The sequence below is a fragment of the Ornithorhynchus anatinus genome, chromosome 4 (assembly GCF_004115215.2).
Source record: "Ornithorhynchus anatinus isolate Pmale09 chromosome 4, mOrnAna1.pri.v4, whole genome shotgun sequence".
NCBI lineage: Eukaryota > Metazoa > Chordata > Mammalia > Monotremata > Ornithorhynchidae > Ornithorhynchus > Ornithorhynchus anatinus.
In genome coordinates, this window is record NC_041731.1 from 31524483 (window position 1) to 31547210 (window position 22728).

The window sequence follows — 22728 nt, forward strand, 5'->3', positions numbered from 1 at the left end:
CTGGCAATAAATGGGTGCTTTCAGTGGACTCTTTACACAAAGAGTAAGAGGAAAATTATAAGCTTTGTGAAATTGTGACTGATGAAACATTCCACTCTACCTATTTCACTAAGGTATGTAAGGATTTAAGCTGAATGAGTGGAGGAAAAAGATGAATATCAATTTTTATATTCCATTGCTCATAATGGTATTTTAGTTGTTTATTATGTGACAAACACTTAAGCAGTATTAAACAGTGGGATAAGTGCAAGATAGTCAGGACGAACACATTTCCTGTCTCACGTAGGGCTCACAGTTTAGGTGGGAGGAAGAACAGTTATTAAATCCCCATTTTAGAGATGAAGAAATTGAGGGCCAGAGAAGTTAAGTGACTTGCTCAAGGCCAAGCAACAGGCAAGTAGCAGAAAAGAGTTTAGAACCCAGGTCCTCTGGCTCCCAGGTCTATTCTCTTTCATTCTGTACTTCTGTCAAGAAGGCAAGCTGGTAAAGTTTTGTTCTGGTTTTGTTTTTTTGTACCTATCTGCAAGGCTGTAAGAAAACAGTATTAATCTCATCCAATAGAAGCAACTACCTTAGAAAAGCAGGCAATCATTGTAGGACCAGTGAATGCAGACTCTCCTTGTAGGCAAGTGTGAAAAACAAAGTTCTCAGCACACTCAGCATCTAGCAGACCTAAGCATAAATAGCATCATTATCATCATCAACCAGACTTCATAGCACAGGAAGTTCTAGCTTTGGACTTGGAGTCCATGTTGCAGAATGGAAAGGATCCTTGCCTTCTAGATATTTACAGCCTAACAGTGAAGACCAGGAAGACAATCTATAATCAACACACATACTTCCACATTTAAGTAAAGTGGGTGAGGCAGGCTGCCTGAATCAGGCTAATTGGGTGGAATTAACTTTTTTATGATACTTCTTAAGCACTAACTTTGTGCCTGGCACTCTACTAAGTGCTGGGGTAGATACAAGATAATCGGATTGGACTCAGTCCTTGTCCCACATTAGACTCACAGTCTTAATCTCCATTTTGCAGATGAGGTAACTGAGGTACAGAGAAGTTAGGTGACTTACCCAAGGTCACAAAGCAGATGAGTGGTGGAGCTGGGATTAGTATCAAGGTCCTCTGTCTCCTAGGCCCATGCTCTTTTCACTAGACCATGCTGCTTCTCATTAATCAGGCAAAGCTTCTGGAGGAGGAAAGTGTTATATGTCAAAAGTCAGTTTGGTTTAAGATTTAGAAATGGGATAGGGAGGATTAAGTGAGGGAAAAACAAGAAGTACATTTGGCTGTGAAGGAGGGTGTGGACCAGGGTATAGTGGTGGGAATAAATTGTATTTATTGAGCGCTTCCTATGGCTAAAGCACTGTACTGAGCACTTAGGAGAATACTGTATAACAGTTGGTAGACCCATTCCCTATCAATCAATGATATTTGAGTGCTTACTTTATGCAGAGCATTGTACTGAACGCTTGGGAGAGTTCAATATAACAGTTGATGGACCACAATGAGCTTACAATCTAGAGTTGGAGAATGAGAGTGAACAGGTGGGGAAGAGACAGCAAGCAGAGCCCTTAGCAAAGCAAATAAAGTCTGCTCCCTCCATCCCAAGGTATAAATTGTGGCCCATAGCAAGGGTTTGGGGGCCTGGTGTTCCCCAGTTCAGCCTCACCCCTTCCTCTTGTCCTTGCTTGCACAGAGTACGTCACCTGCAGCAGGAATCTAGTGTCATTCCTTCAATCGTATTCACTGAGCACTTACTATGTGCAGAGCACTGTATTAAGTGCTTGGAATGTACAATTTGGCACCAGATACCCCATCCCTCTGTGGCAGGACATTGTTGCAGGGGTGTGAGGGCTGCAGGAGTTGAGGAGTGGTGGCATTTATGGTGTTTGAGCCCCCAAACCCTATCTCCAGGACTCTTCAGCTAGAGTCCCAGTAGCCTCGAGCTCTCCACATCCAACCTATAAACTCCAAGCAGAGAGCCAAAAGGCTAATCCACCCTCCAGTATTCCTCGTAAACCGAAGAAGATTGCAGGCAGAATAATCAATCAGGAGCTTGGGAAAACAGTAATCCCTCCCACCCTGCTTCTTGCTTCCCATTCAACATCTTGTAACCAAGGGAAAGGATTTCACAGTCAGTCTGCCTTCCACCCAGAAGCCATCTGAATGGGAGTGGTGAGCAGAGCTGAAGAGGAAATATCTATAATCCCAGCAGATTTAGGTTTTAGGGAGAGTGGAAGTAGAGGTAGTAGTATTTATTAAGGGTTTACCCTATGCTAAACACTGTACTGAGTGCTGGGAAAAAATACATAGGTGGAAATTAGACAAGATTCCTGGCCCTCTAAGGGCTCTGAATCTAAGAATAAAGTTGGGGAGAGAGGACAGGAGACAGACACGTAAGGTAAAAAGCAACCAGTCATCTATGTTCTTCATCCAGGTAGAAGATTTAGGGCTCCAGTGGTATTTGCATCTCTCTCATGACAAAAACTCCATTTAAAGCTGACTTTCAGAGAGCATGTCCTACACTTGAGAGAAACTAGTTCCAGCAAGTGTAGGTTAAGGTCAGTGTAATGGTATTTTCATAGCAAAGAAGAAATCCACACCTACAGGGAAACTATAAAGGAAGTAATGAAATTAATAATAATTGTGGTGTTTAAGTGCTTACTCTGTACTAAGCACAGCCTAAATATGAGGTTGTCAGATTTGGACACAGTCCCTGTCCCACATGGAGCTCACAGTCTAAGGAGAGAAATAGAACTCAGGCCTGGGAGTCAGAATTACCTTGGTTCTAATCCTAGCTCCGCCACTGGTTTATTGAGAAGTAGCATGGCTCATTGGAAAGAGCACGGGCTTGGGAGTCAGAGGTCATGGGTTCAAATCCCAGCTCTGCTGCTTGTCAGCTGTGTGACTTTGGGCAAGTCACTTCACTTCTCTGTGCCTCAGTTACCTCATCTGTAAAATGGGGAATAAGACAGTGAGCCCTACGTGGGACAACCTGATCACCTTGTATCCTCTCTAATGCTTAGAACAGTGCTTTGCACATAGTGCTTAACAAATGCCATCATTATTATTACCTTGGGCAAGTCACTTAACTTCTCTTTGCCTCAGTTCTCTCATCTGTAAAATGGGGATAAAGACTGTGAATCTCATGCAGGACATGGACTGTGTCCAACCTATCCCAGTACTTGCATCTATCCCAGTGCTTAGTTCAGTGCCTGGCACATTGTAAGCACTTAATAGATACCATTTTCAAAATCTGTATTTTACTGCTGAGTTATCTGAAGCTGAGAGAAATGAAGTGACTTACCCAAGGTCTCACAGCAGGCAAGTGGTGGAGTTGGGATTAGAATCCAGATCTTCCGGCACCCAGGCTCATGATCTTTCCACTTCTTTGGAGTTGCAGCTCTCTCATGACAAAAACTCCATTTAAAGCTGACTTTCAGAGAGCTTGCCCTACATGTTGCTTCTTGAAGTTGAAAGTAGAGAATGTTTGGAACTCTGGGAGATTTGTTGAGAGGTGTCATGTTGATTTGGATCAGTGTGGTGACAGTATTGTGTCCAAGGCCAGGGGCACTCTGCACTCCTGTCCCTGCCTCATCCTCCTTGTCTGTGTTTTCAGGGAAATGCAGGCTTACCTGGATTGACAGGGCAGCTGGGACCAGTTGGTCGGAAGGTAAGAGCTTGGCTTTTCTGAATATTATTATAAGGGACCTGCTTTGGTCGGAAGGTAAGAGCTTGGCTTTTCTGAATATTATTATAAGGGACCTGCCCTTTTTTGGCACTTGAATTTCAAAGTCATGTGTGCCCAGCCCAAATGATTCTTCCTGAATGACGCTCTGGTTTTAGAGAAAAGTGGGGACGGGCAAGAGTGTTTCCCCAGAGGACCCAGCGCAGATGATTCTAGAATCCCAGATCTCTGCAGGCCAACCCTCTGCCTGAGTACTTGGAAACTCCACTCCTGGTACCCTATATCAGCCGGCTCCAAGGTTCATCAGGCACCCCTCAGTGCAAGGAAAGCCCAGTGCCTAGCTCTCCAGTGACCACTCTGCCACACACTTCAATTAATGGTATTTAAAGAGCACTTACTGGGTCCAGAGCACAGTACTAGCATATGGGAGAGTACAGTATAGTAGAGTTGGTAGACATGTTCCGTGCCCACAATGAGCTTGCAGTCCAGACAGGGAGCCTAAAGTCTAGATTGGGTCTGGCTTGTATAGTTTGCTTCCCAAGCCTTTGGATTCGAGTGCCAAGGGACCGGGATTCCCCTTTGGTTCATCTCCTTAGAAGGTGGGTCCACTAGATCCCAGCCATCAGCATGACTAAGCCTGGAGCTTTTTCCTGCTCCCCCAGCCCACAGGGGGTGTCTTACTCTCCCTCCCCTTGACCTCTCTCTCCTTCTCCTGGCTTCCCACAAAGAGAGATGCCATTTGAGTAAACTCTCTTGCCTAGGGAGAGGAGATGGGCCTCTGTCCCCAAGGGACTCCCCTCAAACGGTTTCTTGGAGGAAAACTTCAAAACTATAACTGCCAATGGCTGTCTCATCACTCTCCAGCCTCAGGCCCTGGTGTCCAGCTGTCGATCCAGCTGCCAATACCCACCCCAACAGCTGTTTCCCAGCCCAACCAGCTGCAATGGCGAATGGCCCTGGGGCCATGGGAGCGTCCTCTGATATTTCCATGGTGATGAAGGAGCCATTTGAAGCTTATGATTCTGAGCCCTGCCCCATTCTTCCTCCCCTCTCAGCCCCCTTCAGCCAACAGAGAATGCTAGTGCACTGGGAAGAGAAAAAAAGAAATCAGTCCTGGGAGGGAGAGCACTTGGTAAATCCAGGAGGACAAAACAGCTGTTCTTCTGAGGGAGGGAGCTAGCTTCATGTCCCACAGTTCAATTCTGGGGATGTTAGCTGCAGTCTACAAGTCAAGATTATCTGCAGGCCTCAGGGAGTCCCTGACTTTGGTTTTTTTTCCCTGATCTGAGAAACAAGGCCACCCTCCACACATCCACCTTTAAGTTCCCTGCTGTCCCCTCCCCTGCCTCCTTCGCACCCTCTACATTTCTAATGGATGAGGTGTGAATAGTGAAATTTTCCTTAGCAGCTCATAAAGTAGAGCCTGGTGTTTTGTTCAGTGAGAAGGCAGTCAGTGAAATACTGGTTTGGGGGGTGGAAAACCAAACAGGACTGGATATTTTGGGAAACCCTCTTGGTTCACCCACCCACTTTCTCACTCTCACAAACCCACTCTCACACACTTTCTCACAAACCCATACACATGCCCTTTCTATCTCACACACACTCACACACAGTCCCCTACAGGCATTCACCCCCCCACACACACTTGCAAATACTCACACACTCATATTCCTGTACATAATAATAATAATAATAATGTTGGTATTTGTTAAGCGCTTACTATGTGCCGAGCACTGTTCTAAGCGCTGGGGTAGACACAGGGGAATCAGGTTGTCCCACGTGGGGCTCACAGTCTTCATCCCCATTTTACAGCTGAGGGAACTGAGGCACAGAGAAGTTAAGTGACTTGCCCACAGTCACACAGCTGACAAGTGGCAGAGCTGGGATTCGAACTCATGAGCCCTGACTCCAAAGCCCATGCTCTTTCCAATGAGCCACATACTCACAAACACACATATTTCTTCCCCCAAAAATACCTACATACATACACATCTAAAAGTGCATATTTAGACACATACTCTCTCCAAAATAGAGAAACAACGTGGCCTAGTGGATAAAGCGTGGGCCTAGGAGTCCAAAAGACCTGCGTTCTAATCCCCAGCTCCGCTGCTTGTCATTTGTGACCTTGGGCAAGTCAGTTAACTTCTCTGTGCCTCAGTTACCTCATCTGTAAAGTGGAGATTAAGACGGTGCACCCCATGTGGGACATGGACTGTGTCCAACCTGCTTAGCTTAATACCTACTCCATCACTTAGTACAGTGCCTGGTACATGGTAAGCACTTAACAAATACCATTTAAAAAAAATTCATGTTCATGAACACTCAAACATTCACAGAAAGTCATGTTTCCCAAAATACATACACTCAAAAATATATACTCCCAAACACATCCACAATCATCTCCTTCTGACAATACCTCCTCTCACACACACTCAAACTCTCAAAAATTCATACATAGCCACACATACATTAATGTTCTCCTGTCCACATCCCCAGGACTGGGTTTTTTTCCAGGAGTCAGAAGGGCACTTTCCAGCACCACTCACCTGGGGAGCAGTTTGGTGTCTGGGTTCCTAAGCAAAGAGCAGGTTTCAAGTCTGTTGAGCTTCTTGGGAAAGATATTTCCATTCTTAGTGCAGATCATGGGGGAACAGCTGGGACTTTAAGGGGCTGCAGCCCCTCTCCTCAAGAGGTCATCGATTTAAGAAGGGATAGCAGGCTTCAGGATGAAAAGATGGGACTAGGATCCAGATTGTCCCTGGAAGAAGTCATCAACTCTTAGTCTCTCACCACAACCTCTCCTATTCCCACTCTGGCCTTTAGACTCTCAGATGAACTCTCCCAATCTTCAGTCAGCCCTCTTGATCCCAAGATCTGCCCTCCTCTCCCTGGAGTGAGAATCCCTTGGTTGACCCTTCATTGGTCATCTAACACCCAGGCCCGTGACTCAGAAATGCATCCCTAATCCTCAAACCCTGATCAACTGGGAATGGTCCAGACCCTTCCAATTTCAAGTGGAAGGCCATCTGTGGAAGGACTGGTGCTTCCTGGGGAAATCCCGGCTCCTAGAACATCTCTGCAGTCTGGGCTCTGGCTCTGGGCTTTGCCTCGCAAAGCAGTGTTTCTGGATGAATGTGGTCCTGGTTACTTTGGCCTACTGGTCACCCTTGTCATTTAGAACTGATTGAGAATGGTCATGGAAAGGGAAATGATCATTCATATATCTGGTCTGGGGACAAAGGCAGGGTTTCTTCCTCCCTCTGAGTGACTCCAGACATTCATCAGAGCCAGCTGGGAGCAAGAAGGCTCCATTTAAAGACTCCTCTCCCAAGCAGTGGTGAGGGAGGGAGTAGTTAATCAGATGGATTTTACACACTCTGTTTCTCAAGTCTTACCCAGCCAAAAGTTTATTTACCTGTGTTTATAGGTAAAACACCAAGGCGAACATTAGACTGCGCCTTGGAATTCTTAGGAAAAAACACTTGCATCGACTCATCGAAAGCTGCCTCAGTTTAGCTATTTTTTGAATAGCTCCCATGATCCTCTTCTAGTGGGGTGGGAAGCTTACTTCTGGGCCTCTATGCTGAGAGATTTAAGATGCAAACTCTGGTGCTAAGCAGAATGAAAAGTGAGTAGGTACAGATGGAATGCTTGTAAAATATCTAAGTGGCTTGGATCGGACGGACTCTGTTCTGTTTATAATTAAGAGTTCCCGTTTCCTGTGTTCCTTTGTGTATATGTGTGTGTGTTTGTGAATCAGTGAATACATGTACGTTGCTGATGGATGTTCAAAAAAATTGAGCAGAACTACGAGTTTCTCTTTTTTTTTTTTTTATAATCGTATTAAAGTGCTTACTATATACCAAACACTGTTGTAAGTGCTGGGGTAGATACAAGTTAATTAAATTGGACACAGTCCCTGTCCCATGGGTTCTAATCACAGCTCTGCCACGTATCTGCTATGTGACCTTGGGCAAGTCACTTCTACAGTGCCTGGCACATAGAAAGCGCTTAACAAAATACCATAATTATTATTGTTCTCTGGGCTTCAGGTACCGCATCTGTAAAATGGGGATTAGGAATGTGAGTCCTATAAGGGAGAGGAACTGTATCCAACTTGATTAACTTGTATCTACCCCAGTGCTTAGAAAACCTTTTGGCACATAGTAAGCCCTTAACAAGTGCCATAAATATTATAGAGGGCTCATAGCTTATGGGAAACTCTCCCCTGTACAGGATGAGATCGTCGAAAACTTCTAGTAACTCTATTGGATTCCCCCAAACGCTTAGTATAATGTTTTGCACTGAGTAAGCACTCAATAAATGCTTTTGATTGATTCTCTTTTTGTCCTTCCCCAGGCCAGTGGCTGAAGAAAAATGTTGTTTTTCTGAGTCCGGTTCTGTCCTGCTAGACGGTGTGCTTTCAGTAAATGTTTTGGATAGAACACAATTGGCAAATTAGGGAATGTTCTTCCAACCATGCAAGCTTGTGTGGGCTAGGTGGGCCGCATTATTGAAGAAACTTCCCGTGTACAGGTACAGGGTGGTGGGATGGGTGAGTTCTGCAGTGCAGGTTTTCCTTAGTGCATGTTTTCACATGAACACAATCCTCACATTAGAGGATCTGTTTATTTCATCCCTTTAACTGAAAACTCTGGATGCTTTGACACAGGGAAACTGAGGCATTGAGATCCTATGTCTTGCCTAGGATCACAAAGCAAAGTTAAGATTAGAACCCAGAGCCTTGGAGTCTTTAATCTCTGCCATAGCTACCAAGTCTTCTGGCAGTGGACTTGGCTTGAATCTCAGCAGTTGCAATCTGTTATGCTACTTCAGAGTGGGGCATCCGTAGTATCCTGAGGGCTGGACAGGTCTGGGCCTGAGACCAGGGCCCACCCCTGTGGGACACCCGCGGAGAACACAAACTCAGTCCTGTGAGGGGGTGTTGCTGGGCTAAGGCTGGAAACTGTCTCCATCTGTGTATCTCTTGCTGTACGTCTGTCTCTGTCTCTGTCTCTCTCGTCCCAACCCTCCATGAACCCCGCAGAAGCAGTGAGAGTCCTGACAGCAGGCCAGGGATCGCCCCTCAGTTTGGGCCTCTGGAATGGCTTCTCGGACCTCAGGATGGATCCAGGATGACTCCCGACCCTGTGTACCTTGTGCAGGCCAGGGCTGGGGCCAGGGCCAGGCCAGTTGTAAGTGTGCTAACTTAGCCTGCCCCTGGAGAGGCGATTTCATCCCTCAGAACTCAGTGTTGTCAGGAAGCCTGGCCTCACGTTCCTGAGCCCTGCTGCCAAGGGAGCTGTGAAAGATTCTCCTCAAAACAGGGCAGGCCCTGCTCCTCTTGGCTGGGTTTCTGGCTCTGGGGCAGAGGGATGAATGAGATGACCTCTTTAGAGCCTTCCCATCCTAGATTCTATCCTTTTAAATGGCCATTTTGTAGATTGGAGCCAGGTGATTAAGAACAATCTCGTTCCACCTTCAACTAATCCATGAGGACTTTCCAGCTTTCTGTAACCAGTCCTTGTCCTCCCTTGAGGTTCAGAGGGCTCCCAGAATCCTCAACATTGCACTTGGAAAATTAATTGCAGAGTGGGGCCAGCTCACCCTCTCTTGAATCAATGCTAGCCGGGTGGCAGGCTGGAGAATACTGTCCCTGCTGCCTGGATACAGGTTCGGGCTCCAGGACACCAACCATGGGTGAGTGAGTGCAGCATCTGGGCATGTGGGCCCTGCTGTTCAGTTTGCTACCTTGCTGGTTTCTCTCCACAAAACATCTCTTGTGAGACCTTTGTGTTGGTTGGAGACGAATAAAGAGGGAGCTATGTTTCTATTCTGCGGAAGACTCAGAAAACACAGCTAGTGAAGAGAAATTCCAGTTGAGACAAGCCCTGGTTTTGACACAGCAGCTTCTTACCTCCTGCCATACAAAGCTAGGATCGATCAATCAGTTTGAAAGCTTACCATGTGCAGAACAGTGTAGAGTACAGTGCAACGCACTTGATAGACACTATCCCTTTCCACAAAGAGTTTAGAGACTAGAGGGAAGTTTATTTGGGTGCTTGTTTAGATCTGAGGCTCTAGGAATGCAGCCCCTGAAAGGGGAGTTGGGGCAGGGGGGCTGGGGGGGAGGGTGGGGACTGGAGAGTCACAGCAGGAGTGAGATGGAGAGGAAGGAGCATGGAGGATTTAGTAATGATAATAATTATAGTCTTTGTTCAGCTCTTACACTGTACCATAGAACTGGGTTAGAGACATTGCAGTCGGATCAGGCATTCTCTGTTTTATATGTGGTTCCCAGATTACGTTACAGGGAGAATAGGTAACTAATCCCCATTTAAAAGATGAGGAAAGTGAGTCACAGGGAAGTTAAGTGACTTGCTCAAGCTGCCATAGGAGACAAGTGGCAGAGGTGGGATTAGAACCCAAGTCTTCTGACTTCCAGTCAATCAGTGGTAATTGACGAGAATATACTATGTGCAGAGCACTGTACTAAACTATTGGACCAATCCTGTGCTCTTTCTACACTCCTTCTTAAATCTATGCTCCACCCTCAGGGGGAGTAACTTTGCTCCAAATTGTATTCCCAAAGAGGGGGAGAATCAGGGAAAATTTGAAATGGGGAAATTTGGAACCTCTCCCCCGACACCCGACACCCCCAACCCCAGAGCAGCACCACAGAGGCACCTCCCTTCACGATCTCTAGATTGGAGAAGTTACTCCACTGAGGGCTCCTTTCTGTCATAAAGCCACACCCCCAAACTCCTTGTGTTTCTCCATTTAATTTTCCTGTCGTCTTGATGGGAGAAGGGTCCTGAGTTAGTAGCCTCCAGTGGCAGGCCCTAGCCTCTCCCTACCATGGTTTTTAACTTCCAAAAGGAGGAGGTGGGATTTGGAGGGATTATCAACCTGTGGGCTGACTCTGAACAAATCCAACCTAGACTCCAATTAGAGTCAATTAAGGAGATGCCTCAGGGGTGGGGCGTGTGTGTGTGTGTGTGTGTGTGTGTGTGTGTGTGTTATCCTTGCCCATATGTCAGGCTTCCTTTTGACCACCCAAGATGCAGCAGTTCCCCCCAAATTTAATCCTCCAAGGCTGCTGCCAGAAGCTGGGCAGCAGTTTCCCTTGACCCAGTGATTATCTGCCCAGAATCCCCCTACCCCCTTGGGAAAGCTCACTGTACTTTACCACATGCTTAATAAACGTTTTGCACACAGTAAGTGTTCAATAAATTGAAGATGACAGGGAGTGAAGAGGGGAGGGAACAAGTGTTAAAATAAGGTGTATTAATAACAACCTCCGCTCCAAACAAAAACTCCTCACTCTAGGCTTCAAGGCTCTCCATCACCTTGCCCCTTCCTACCTCTCCTCCCTTCTCTCTTTCTACCTCCCACCCCGCACGCTCCGCTCCTCTGCCGCCCACCTCCTCGCCGTCCCTCGGTCTCGCCTATCCCGCCGTCGACCCCTGGGTCACGTCCTCCCGCGGTCCTGGAACGCCCTCCCTCCTCACCTCCGCCAAACTGATTCTCTTCCCCTCTTCAAAACCCTACTTAAAACTCACCTCCTCCAAGAGGCCTTCCCAGACTGAGCTCCTCTTCTCCCTCTACTCCCTCTGCCACCCCCCCTTTACCTCTCCGCAGCTAAACCCTCTTTTTCCCCTTTTCCCTCTGCTCCTCCACGCAGCTAAACCCTCTTTTTCCCCTTTTCCCTCTGCTCCTCCACCTCTCCCTTCCCATCCCCACAGCACTGTACTCGTCCGCTCAACTGTATATATTTTCGTTACCCTATTTATTTTGTTAATGAATTGTACATCGCCTTGATTCTATTTAGTTGCCATTGTTTTTACGAGATGTTCTTCCCCTTGACTCTATTTATTGCCATTGTTCTTGTCTGTCCATCTCCCCCGATTAGACTGTAAGCCCGTCAAACGGCAGGGACTGTCTCTATCAGTTGCCGACTTGTTCATCCCAAGCGCTTAGTACAGTGCTCTGCACATAGTAAGTGCTCAATAAATACTATTGAATGAATGAATGAATGAATGAATGAATAATAAAGCCTCTAAATGTAATAATTTCTCCCTGCCCTTCTATCTCTCCATACTGTGTGCCAAACACTGTGTTAGACAGATTATCAGGTGGACACAGTCGCCATCTCACAAGGGGCTCTCAAGTCTAAGGGGCTGGAATAACAGGTATTGAATCCAATTGAATCCTCCATTTCCTTGTTGGTAATCCAATGAGGAGAATAGGTCAGTGGGTGTGAATGAATTAATGGTCATGAATCCTCCAGATGCCAAATCCTGTTCAGAAACATGCAAACCACATAGATATCACAAATACCTATGTTCCCCCACTCCTCAAAAAACTATAATGGTTGCCCATCCACTTCGGCATTAAACAAAAACTCCTCACCATTGGCTTCAAAGCACTCGATCACCTTGCCCCATCCTACCTCACCTTCACTACTCTCCTACTACAATCGAGCCCACACAATTCACTCCTCTAATGCTAACCTTTCCATTATACCTCGGTCTCACCCATCTTTCCACTGAGCCCTCACCCACGTCCTGCCTCTGCCCTGGAATGTCCTCTCTCCTCAAATCCAACAATTACTCTCCTCCACTTCAAAGCCTTATTGAAGGCACATCTCGTAAGAGGCCTTCCTTAACTAAGCCCTCCTTTCCTCTTCTCCCACTCCCTTCTGTGTCACTCTGACTTGCTCCTTTGTTCTTCCCCTAGCCCCACACACCTATGTATTTGTAATTTATATTAATGTCTGTCTCTCACTCTAGACTGTAAGCTTGTTGTTGGCAGGGACTGTCTGTTTATTGTTGTATTGTATTCTCCCAAGAGCTTAGTATACAGTGCTTTGTACACAGTAAGAGTTCATTAAGTACGATTGAATGAATGAACGAATGAACCCTCCCATTTCGCCCTTCTAAACTGACAGATGTGACCTGAAGGCAATTTCTGATCATCTCTGTTACTGTGTTTTTTTCCTCCCAGGGGCAGAAGGGCTACCCGGGACCATCAGGGCATCCCGGAGACCAGGTAAGTGTCCCCATTCCCGACAAAATCACCAAGGATTGATTTCTGAGCTCTCGCCCAACCCAGAAAGAAACACTGCCGCTGTGTGTACGGACCCTTTCCACCCAGGCTAGTTGATTTATGCCACTGCTTCTTGGCATTCCTGGGCCCGGTCGACACCGCCATGGCCCAGCCTGCCAGGACCAACTGGCAGGGTGACTCCTCTTGGATGCCCACCCTGTTTCCTTGAGGCTTTGAGCATTTGCACTGGAGGAGTGGGCAGAGATGGGAGCTCTTACTTTCCCTGCAGACTCACTCCCTCTGCCCGAAATCTGCCGCTGGGCTTTCTCGCAAACCACATCTTACTGAGAGAGTCAGTAATTCCCTGTTAGAGTGTTTGGTTAAGTCTGATGTTTGCAGTAAAAGCCATGAATAGCTGGGCTGTTAGGGGCGATGTTAGACGATATTATACATGCATCCATTTAGTTTTCAAGAATCTTGGCAGGGTTTCCCCGGGTAAAACAGTTCCATATGCCAGAGATGGAGAGACACAGCTAACACCTTTTCTTGGCTTCCTTGTTCCAAACTCCCCTTGGACCTTGCAGAGTTGGGGGCTTTGTGCAGAGATCTTGTCTAGCCTGTTTTTCCCCAAGTTCTGGGGAGGGCGACTTCCTCCATTTTTCATCAAATTTTCCTTCCTCTGTTTCTGTCCTTTGCATTTCTTTGTCTACTGTAACTGTAACAGACCTCCCTCCCCCTTTTCTCCCCCCGACCAGCACTGCCTCCCTGCAAGCCTGGGGCCAAGAGGCTCGGAGGGGGTCTCATTTACCTTTCTCTCCTTTCCGTTGCAGGGGGAGCCAGGACCAGCGGGAAGTCCGGGTGCCAAAGGTTATCCTGGCAGGCAGGTGCAGTAAATAGCTTCTCGAAGGCTTTCACGGCCAGTGACTTCCAGCAATGGTGTTTTTTTGGGGGGTTGTTGGGCAAAGGTGGGCAGATGCTCGAACTCAGTGGGGCTGCCTTATCCATCCTTCATATAGTGGATAGAGCATGGCCTGGAAGTCAGAAGGTCATGGGTTCTAATGCCAGCTCCACTACTTGTCTGCTGTGTGACCTTGAGCAAGTCATTCCACTTCTCTTTGCTTCAGTTACCTCATCTGTAAACTGGGGATTGAGACTGTGCGCCCAACGTGGAACACCCCAGCGCTTAGTACATTCCTGGAACATAGCAAGCACTTAACAAATACCATCATTACTATTATTATCTTGCACTGTCCCAGTCAGACTACTTGAGTTTCTGTTGCCCAATTGCTTAGGCAATCAATCGTATTTATTGAATGCTTACTGTGTGCAGAACACTGTACTAAGCACTTGGGAGAGGACAACACAAAATCATAGACACATTCTCTGCCTTCAATGAGTTTACAATCTAGGCATGGTTGCAGGGAGGAAGCAGGTGTAAGGGTGACTGCTCACTGCAAGAGACCCCCTTCCTGTTTGTAGTCTAACACTGATGGGATAACAGGAAGGGTATTCAAAACCCCCGTACATCAGTCTGTTTCCTCTCAACCCAGTGGGACCAAATTTATGCTGCAAGGGCTCTAGTAGTCCCCAACTAAATGAGCTCTTGAGGTATCCCTGCCCTGAGCCAGAGGGAAACCACCCCACACACACTCACATACACACAATGAGACACTGAAATGACTACTGTCTTTTCCAGGTGGCTCTGGATACCTGTGCTCTACTGTTCTTGGACCTGGAGGGTCCTGTCTTAATACTAATGGTATTTAAGCACTGTTAAGCATTAGGGTAGTTACAAATTCATCAGATGGGTCACAGTCCCTGTCCCACAAGGGGTTCAAAGTCTTAATCCACATTTTACAGATGAGGCAACTGAGGCACAGAGAAGTGAAGTGACAACCCAAAGTCACACAACAGACATGTTGTGAAGCCAGGATTAGAACACTGGTCCTTCTAACTCCCCGGCCCATGCTGTATCCACTAGGCCATGCAGTTTTGAAGCTGGTTGGTGTCCTGTGCAGACAGGCATTCCTGGAGACAGGCAGGCAAGTGTTTGACAGCCCAGGTGGTGCCTGACCTTTCATGCCTGGATCTCAAAGCCCCCTCCCCGCCCCCCCCATCAAGCCAAAGAGTGGGGATGGGTTCTTAAGCCAGATAGGGTTATGAATTTCCCCCATCCATATTCAGAATGTTCTCTTCCCTTCCCCGGACCTGGAGAAAGCTCTGAAGCCTAAATGCACAGAGTAGGACTGTTCTGCCAGCACTTTCCCATTGCACATTTTGGTTGTAGCATGAAAATCAAGAAGAGCTCTCGGGTTACAGCCCACTGTGGTCTCCGGTCTCCACAGAATCCAGCCAGCAGTGTGGGCTTGGTCCCAAAGGAACCCTGATCCACAGAGTCTGCTCACTGCATATCAAAGACAATTCTGTGCTTGAGAATCAGGGAGTGTCAGTCAAGTTGGCATGGCCTGGACAGTTGCCGGGAGATACAAATGCAGGAAAATCTGCTGAATGTCTTCTCTGGAAACAGTTAACCCTGACGGAGACAGTCTTTCGTGTCTTGTGCAAACAGCGTGAACTGGTTCCGGGAATTTTCTAGCTGCCACATAAAATTTTCTAAAATCCAAGTTCTGGATCCATTCATTTTGCCCCCAGACTAGTTCCCCAAAAGGCGGCATCATAGAGGAAATTCTCTCCCACCTTGCAGAGTCTGAGACATTGAATTCTGCCAGGCCCTGGTGGAAATCCATCCATCTCTCTCAATATATCCCCCTTATCTCTCTCCTCCCACACTGCTGCTGGAGAAACAGGCGGGGCAGGCTAGTCACTGAAACCTGGACTGGGAAACAGGAGTCTTGAATGCAGTTCTTCACCTTCCCTTGACTCATGAAGAGACCAGGACCCTTTGGACCCATGGTATAATCTAAGGGGAATCTGGGAAATCATACACCCACAGGCACCTACCGCCCCCCTCTTCCCTGCTCGACACCCCATGCAGGAGTTTTCATTGGGATCTTCCTGTATGTCCACCAGCCCAACCCCTCCAGAGCAGATGCCAGAAGGGAGGAGTGGAGTTTACTTCTGCTCTGTATGATCCTTTCAGGGCCCAGCCAATGACCACAATAAGAAGTAGCCAATGCCTTCAGCCAATTATGCAAAGGCTTCTGGCTTCAGGAATCTGTTCATCCTTTTGATACCTGTGGCATATTCATGGCATGTGGAACAAATCTATTCCTGATTTCTTCCTCGGGGGAACAGCATGCTTTTTAAAAGTCCATTCTCTCAACATAGACTGAGTCAGCAATCCCTGGGCACATGTTGCAGAAGGTGACTCTCTGAAGCCATCCTCCCCAACCTGCCTACCTCTGGCCCAAGCTTGTCTGCTGTGCCCCTCAACACTTCCACCATTGCAGATCTCAGCCTTGGCCCCTGAGGCTCACACCCCTCTGGGCCACCGCCTGCCCCCCAACCCCCTTTCCCTGAGGGGTTCAGAGCAGGAGGGCAGTTGAGGATTCTGGAGGTGCAGCCTAAGATGATTTGCCTAGCACCCACCGGCCCACCTCTCCATCTCCCCCCAGTGGCACAGTGACACTACTGTGCCACCCCTGCGGTCCAGAGTAACTGAAGCCTGGCCTCTTGGGGAGATCTTCATGATTGTGCTTTGTGACTGAGGGCATAGAGGAGATGGGGGTACAGAGTGGGAGTGGGCAGAAGGAATATACTAATTCCAGGGTCGCACCAGGCAAGAGTAGGAAAGAGGAGGACAGACAAGTCAGCCACCGGGGTTAGGGCAGGATGCCAGAGGAAACCCCAGTGGCCATGAAGACGCCACCACATGAGACCACAACATTCTCAAACATAGCATTAGCCTGCCCACTGCCTGGCCAAAGTCCTGGGAGGGAAGGGGAAGGGTGGGCAGCTCACCACCAGAGGATTTCCAAGACATAAAACACACAGACACGGGCACACACACACAGATGGCTGGTGGGTGCTAAAAAATATAAAAGACTAAAGGAGCTTCTGGAATTTAGGCAGAATGCATGGAAATGGAATTTTCAGACCTGGAGGCTAAAAATTTTCACCTCCAATTGTGAAAACCTCATAGGCTACTGTGTTTATTTAACTGCTGTCCACCTCAATGTCAGAGATCTGTAAGGCAACCCAACTTGCCCCACAGCCAACTGACTCCCCAGAGAATCTGTTAGTCCACTCCACGGGCTTTCCGGGGCCTGGGTGAGGGCAATGAGTTGGGGAACAATGGCAGAAACCAGGTCCAGAGCAGAGGCGCCTCTGAGGCAGAGGGGCTTCACAGCACCTCCATTACCTCCACTGACCATCTGAGCCAGAGGAGTCTTTCTACCGCCTCCCCTTTGTCCAAAGCAGCCGGTTTCCTGGTGGGAAACTCAGGCCGGAGCTCAATGGTGAAGGATGGGGGTGCTCTCCCAAGCCACTTGTAGGCCACATTTGATGTGGACACCAGACTGGTGGCCAGATTTACAGCTCACCTTCAACCTTGCTTGTAGGTGGTAGTGGATACAATTTATATTATAGCTGGGAAGATGCGCCATTTCAGATCTGCAGTATCTAGGGCCAAAGACAGTGTTTTCCATCTTGTTTCTGTCATGCCTCTTCTCTCAGGAGCGGGCTTCTTCTCGGAAAGCTGGGATCCTAATAGCCTCTTCCTAGAAGGGTTTCATGGTTTTCCTTAGCCTCTTCGTGCAGAGAGGCTGACCTGAATGGTGTGCAGAAAAGTAGGAGTAGTGGTTTTAAGCACTTACTGTATGCAGAGCACTGTGCTAGGCCTTGTAAAAGAACTCATAAATGGGAATTAGACACAGACCCTGGCTCCCAGGACTCATAGTCCAAGAATATAAATTAAGGAGAGGATACTGGCAGATTTGGAATGGAGGACTTAATCCAGCTGCTGCTCCAGGGTACTGTGGGCTCGGGGCTGGCTGATATGTGTGTTTGTGTGGTGGGACAGCTGAACAGCATACTGGGATTTGTGTTGACTGGAGAAGAGCCCCCTGACCCACACCACCTTTGGAAATCCTGCCATAAACCCTCCTCCTCAGTTACGGGATTGGTTAAAGCCTCTCCACATTTGTCTTCCTTTTTCCGTTCTTCTGTTTCAGGGATTACCTGGAGCCATAGGAGACCCAGGACCCAAAGGCAGCCGGGTAAGTGGTGCTTTGCCGGTGTTTTGGGTTCAGCCAGTTGGGCAGCAGGGCCGAGTGCTCTCCCCTCCAGAACCGACCCCTTCTCAGAGCTCCCCATCACGCCCTCCTCATCCCTCCCAGACCCCTCTAGGTGGGGTTCCCAAACTGCTGCCAGAGCAGTTGCTAACAAGACTCTGAGCCCCAGCTCCTAAGCTGCTGGCCACTCTCTCACCCTTCCTCAGGAGACAGAAAGATGGGGAAGGGGAGGGGAGTGTGGACAATTGGTCAGTGCGCTCTGAAGCCTCCAGCCAGAGCCAAACTCCAAGCACTGGGAAAACAGGAGCACTTCACTGTGATCAGGATATCAGTACTTCGGAGCAGAGACAACTGGACCCCAAGATGCCTAGCCAGCGGCTCTGCTCCCTGATCCCACTTTCCTGCTCCCACTGGGGCAGTGGAAGCTCGCCATCCAATGAGATTAATATAAACAGGGTGTCCCAGTGACTCTAATTGCTTGTGATTTGTCATCACATGGGCATGCTTGCTGACACCGGATGCTCAGAGTGGAGTGACAAAAGGAAGCTTGGGAGTTGGGGGGCTGATTCACCCGCATGGGAATGACTCTAGTGGGGTGGGGCATCTTTCCCTTCTGGGCAGAGGACTGAGCTGGGGGTGTCGCCTGACTTTGTGCTCATCTCTCAAGGCCCCATATGCTCTGGGGAGCAGGTCCCTTCCAGTCAGTCACTGGTAGGAGCAATTTGCCAGAGTACAAAGCCGTGCCAAGCCAGTGAAAGAATGAATCAAAAAACAGGGAAAGGTAGACAAGCACCGCTCAGTGATCTGTGTACATCAGTTAGGCCCATGCGGCCTGGCCCCTGACCAGAGGAAAAGAATTCATTAGATTTTGCCCCAAAGCTACCCTGGAAATCTCAGCCAACTTCCTCTCTACCTTGGATACCCTCCCTCCCCAACCCCGCTCCACCCCCCCACATACATACTTATTAGAAAATTCTCCCACCCCTCAACTGCCCGATTCCCTTCATCTCCTATATTGCTTCCCACTTCACTAAGCCCAGTCATACCCACCCACTGCCTGGAGTGTGCTTGATCCCACTTGAGCACCCCACATCTCCACCCCATCTTGGCCCTGTGCACCAGACGGTCCACCACACCAGCGGGTATGGCGACGCTCAGAAATCTGAGCCCGTGTTGACTGTGCCCTGAAGTGGCCAAGCATCCAGAAGACTGGTCCAGTACTGAGCCAGCAGTTCTGTTCAACCTTCCAGAGGTGGTCTGGGGATCAGAAGGGGCCAATGGTGTAGTGGGGATTGGAAGGACAGGAGTGGTCTCTGGGAGTCTGGGATGGGTGAAGATGTCAGAGACAATTCTAGGTAAAGTTGGAGAGGGGATAGTGGGTGGTGGAATTAATATCTGTGGAATTTGGTGGGGTCTGCCTCATTGGCGTTCACCACAGCAGACAGTTTAGACCCATTTTGTTTCAGTACCGATGTAATGGACTTCTTCCATGGACCTGAATCATCAGATGATAGATCAGGAGCTAGCTTGTGCTCAGGTATCTTGAACTGTAGCCAGGGCCTCAGCTCTGGGTAGAGAGAGACAACTTGAGCTCCATGGTTTTTTCACCACCTCAAGTGAATTCACCTGCACTTGACACCCTTGGGGCCATAACATAAGATAAGAATAGCTCCAGGTGATGACCCCTATTCTAGTCAGCTCAAGGTAGTATAGTTTGGCAGAAGCCTAAGGGAGCTTGAGTGATCAGTTTGTAATTAGCTGGTTGTGCTACTGTAGTCATTCACATTAAGAAGGGAGCTCAGGACTCCAGGGCCCTCATCCTGTCCTTTTGCGTCCTTTGTGCTGCTGACTGGCTTCTCCTGAGCTTCAAGAAAGTGAGAGAAAATAGGAAGCTGCCAGCTCCATGGTCTATTCTCCCTAAATCTTCTGTCCCAGTGGGGTCTCAATTTGAATCCTGCTTACAATAGAAGAGAAAATCCTCTATGTGGTGTGGGGACTCTGGTCTGTCTCACTCCCCAGGGAGGGGGCTGGGAGTGGGGAAGGACCAGTCCAAGGCACCTTGGGAACAATTTCAGCTTCCTGGGAAGGATGAGCCAACATCTTGAAGCCACGTGCAGATGAGAAGGTGGAGCTATGTAGGCCCCTATCCTTATCGTGGGCTTGGGCTCTCCTTCTTGTCCCCTCCCCGCCCTTCCATCTTCATGATGACACAGACTCCATGGGTCTGTGAGGGCACCCCATCAGGAGAGAAGGGTTGGGAGAGAGGGCTATTCTCTCTGGGAAAGACCCAGGCTGGGCTTGTAAATCTTGTTGCTGAGGCGAAGCCAACGACATGGAACATGCTTCCTGTGGAGGGCAATGAGGGCTACGTGTTGGCTGTCATGACTAGGAGGAGACCCAATTTGAAGCAAGAACCAGGGTGGGGTCTGGCCAGACTAGGCAGGTGGATGGGGAATTGGATGAGGATAATGGAGACATCTCCATTTCAGTCTAGCCTGTCCCATCTGCGCCATTTCCTGTTTCCCAAGAGAGAATGAGCTGTGTGCTCAAATGCTAATTGAAATCCAACCTTGGGAGTCCAGAAGAGCGGGCAGGGGAGACTTCTGGCTGGGAAATAGGTTCAGTCCAGACATCTGGGATTCTGCTCAGGTTTGGGGGTGAGGCCCAGAGGGCAGGGCAGAGTTCATCCAGGCTGCCATCAGGGGTAGATGGGTGGCACGGGCGGCAGGGACTGGTCATGTCTAACCCAAACGGAGCTTCATTTTCTCTAGGTTTGGGGAGCAGCCGGGATGGGGTGGGGCTGCGGCCCTGACCTCCCCGGCCTCCCTCCCTCTCTCCCGTCACAGGAGCCGGCCGATCCCTGGTGTGAGGGTATGTGCCCTTGGACTACATCGTGGAAGCCAGCACCATGCAGTCCATGGGCATATACACTTGCCTCAAGGCTTATATCATCTCGGAGCGCCGGAAATGAGCGCCGCTGGGGACTGGGGGGTGGTTGGGAGGGCCGGGGGGGAGGGAGGTGAACAGGGAGGGGAGAACTGGCCCACCTGAGAGCAATACACATGACATTGCCTTTGCTCTTCCTTCAGGGGTATATTGGTCTCCCCGGCCTGTTCGGCCTGCCAGGATCCGACGGAGAACGAGTGAGTATCCTGCCAGGCCAGTGGGTTTCCAACCCTCCATTCCTGGACCCCCTGCCCACTTTGTCCCTGGCCGAAGCGAGGGATATTTGTTATGTCTCCCAGGGCCCAGGAGCCGCATAGAGGCCTTGAGCACATTGATGGCACTGAGCACTCCAGTGCTTACAGTAGTGCTCTCCGCACACAGCAAGCCCTTAATAAACCCTGTTACCACTACCCTAGGACCACGGCCTCCTGGAAATGGCTCAGGGCCTCTCTGGGCCATGATCTAGTTCTGGGTAGGAGCCGAGTCAGCAAACCCACCCACAGGTTGTCCAGGAGACCGTGGGCGGCCCCTGGGTACCCCTAAGTAAACTGGCGGGGATTAGAATCTAAGCAGAAAGCTTCACACCCCAAATATTCCCTCCAGCTTTCCAGTCCCTGCCCTCCCACCCCCTTGACTCTTCATGTTTTCCTTCACCCTTCCATACACTCCTTTCTGTGCCCCTACAGTGGGGGCTGTTCTACCCCCTTCATCTGCTAGCACTCCCTGAGATTCCCTCAGACTCCAGAACCCCTGAAGACTCCTGAGCAGTGGTGGAAGATGGGGTGGTGGGTGGCGCTTTGGGGAGCCAGGGACTTTGGGTGTAGAAGTAAGGCAGCCACCTACCAAACAGGAAACGCTCCACTGCCTTGTTGTCTTTCCCTCTTTGGGACTAGGCTAAACCCCCAATCTAGACTCAACCAGGAAGAAGAGGGTCAAGTCCATAAACTGAGGTCAAGGCTCTCCAGGTTTTGGCCCCAAAGTGTCTGAAGGTGGGCTGAGCCATGCTGGAGTTGGGGGCGGAGGGGGGTGTTTGTATGTGTGTGTGTGTGCGCGTGCACGTGCATGCCTTTTCTTTTCTCAGGTCCTCAACCTGCTTTCTCATTTTGTCTCTTCCCTGCAGGGTGTACCCGGAGTGCCTGGCCAGAGGGGCAAGATGGGTAGGCCGGTAAAGTTTTTCCTCGTCTACTATGCAGACTTTGTCAAGCGAAATGCAACCTCAAATGGTTAAAGGGCTTGGGATTCCCTGTGCTTCCTCTTGGAGAGTCAGGGTTTCCGGACTCCTTGCTCCCCCCTTCTCTCTCTCTTTCTCTCTCTCTGTCCATGTGTGCGTCTCTCTGTCCATCCCTGGGCACCTCTGTCTCTGTGGACGATTCTGTTGTGACCGTAACCCAGGAGAATCGATTGGCTTTCTTGCCCACTCTGATGCCCTGGACCTAATCCACCCCCTCTCCAGTGTGGGAGTGTGTGTGTGTATGCATACTGTGTATCCCCAGGCTTCTCTGTCTCTGTGTGACTGACTCTGTTGACTTGATTGGCTTTCTCCCCCATTCGGGTGCCCTGGACCTAATCCATCGTCTTCTCTGGAGGGAGGCGAGATCTTTCTTTGGATCTCAGTGACATGTGTTCTGACACTTCAATCGCTACTTGGTTCCAGTCCATTCCTGGATACTCGGGGCCCTTATTCTCTTATAAGCCTAACCCAGAGTTAATTAACTCGAGGTGCCTTCCCCCTCATGGTATTTGTCTCAAAAGGGAAGCCACAGTGGTGTTTACTATAAGAGAATGAGAGTGGTTTGCTCAGTGATCGGGGTGACTTTAAATAGTGGGTGAGTGAAAAAGTGGGTGAG

At 49.0% G+C, this 22728-nt stretch overlaps 1 protein-coding gene across 1 annotated transcript in view; it reads left to right on the plus strand.

The window, feature by feature from the left end:
* COL27A1 (collagen type XXVII alpha 1 chain) overlaps positions 1-22728 on the plus strand; it is a 241942-nt gene that overhangs the window by 81101 nt on the left and 138113 nt on the right. Inside the window, exons 7-12 of the mRNA XM_029062843.1 lie at positions 3624-3677; positions 12702-12746; positions 13574-13627; positions 17876-17920; positions 21025-21078; positions 22002-22046. Coding sequence (XP_028918676.1) covers positions 3624-3677; positions 12702-12746; positions 13574-13627; positions 17876-17920; positions 21025-21078; positions 22002-22046 — 297 coding nt within the window. The remainder of the gene's footprint in view (positions 1-3623; positions 3678-12701; positions 12747-13573; positions 13628-17875; positions 17921-21024; positions 21079-22001; positions 22047-22728) is intronic.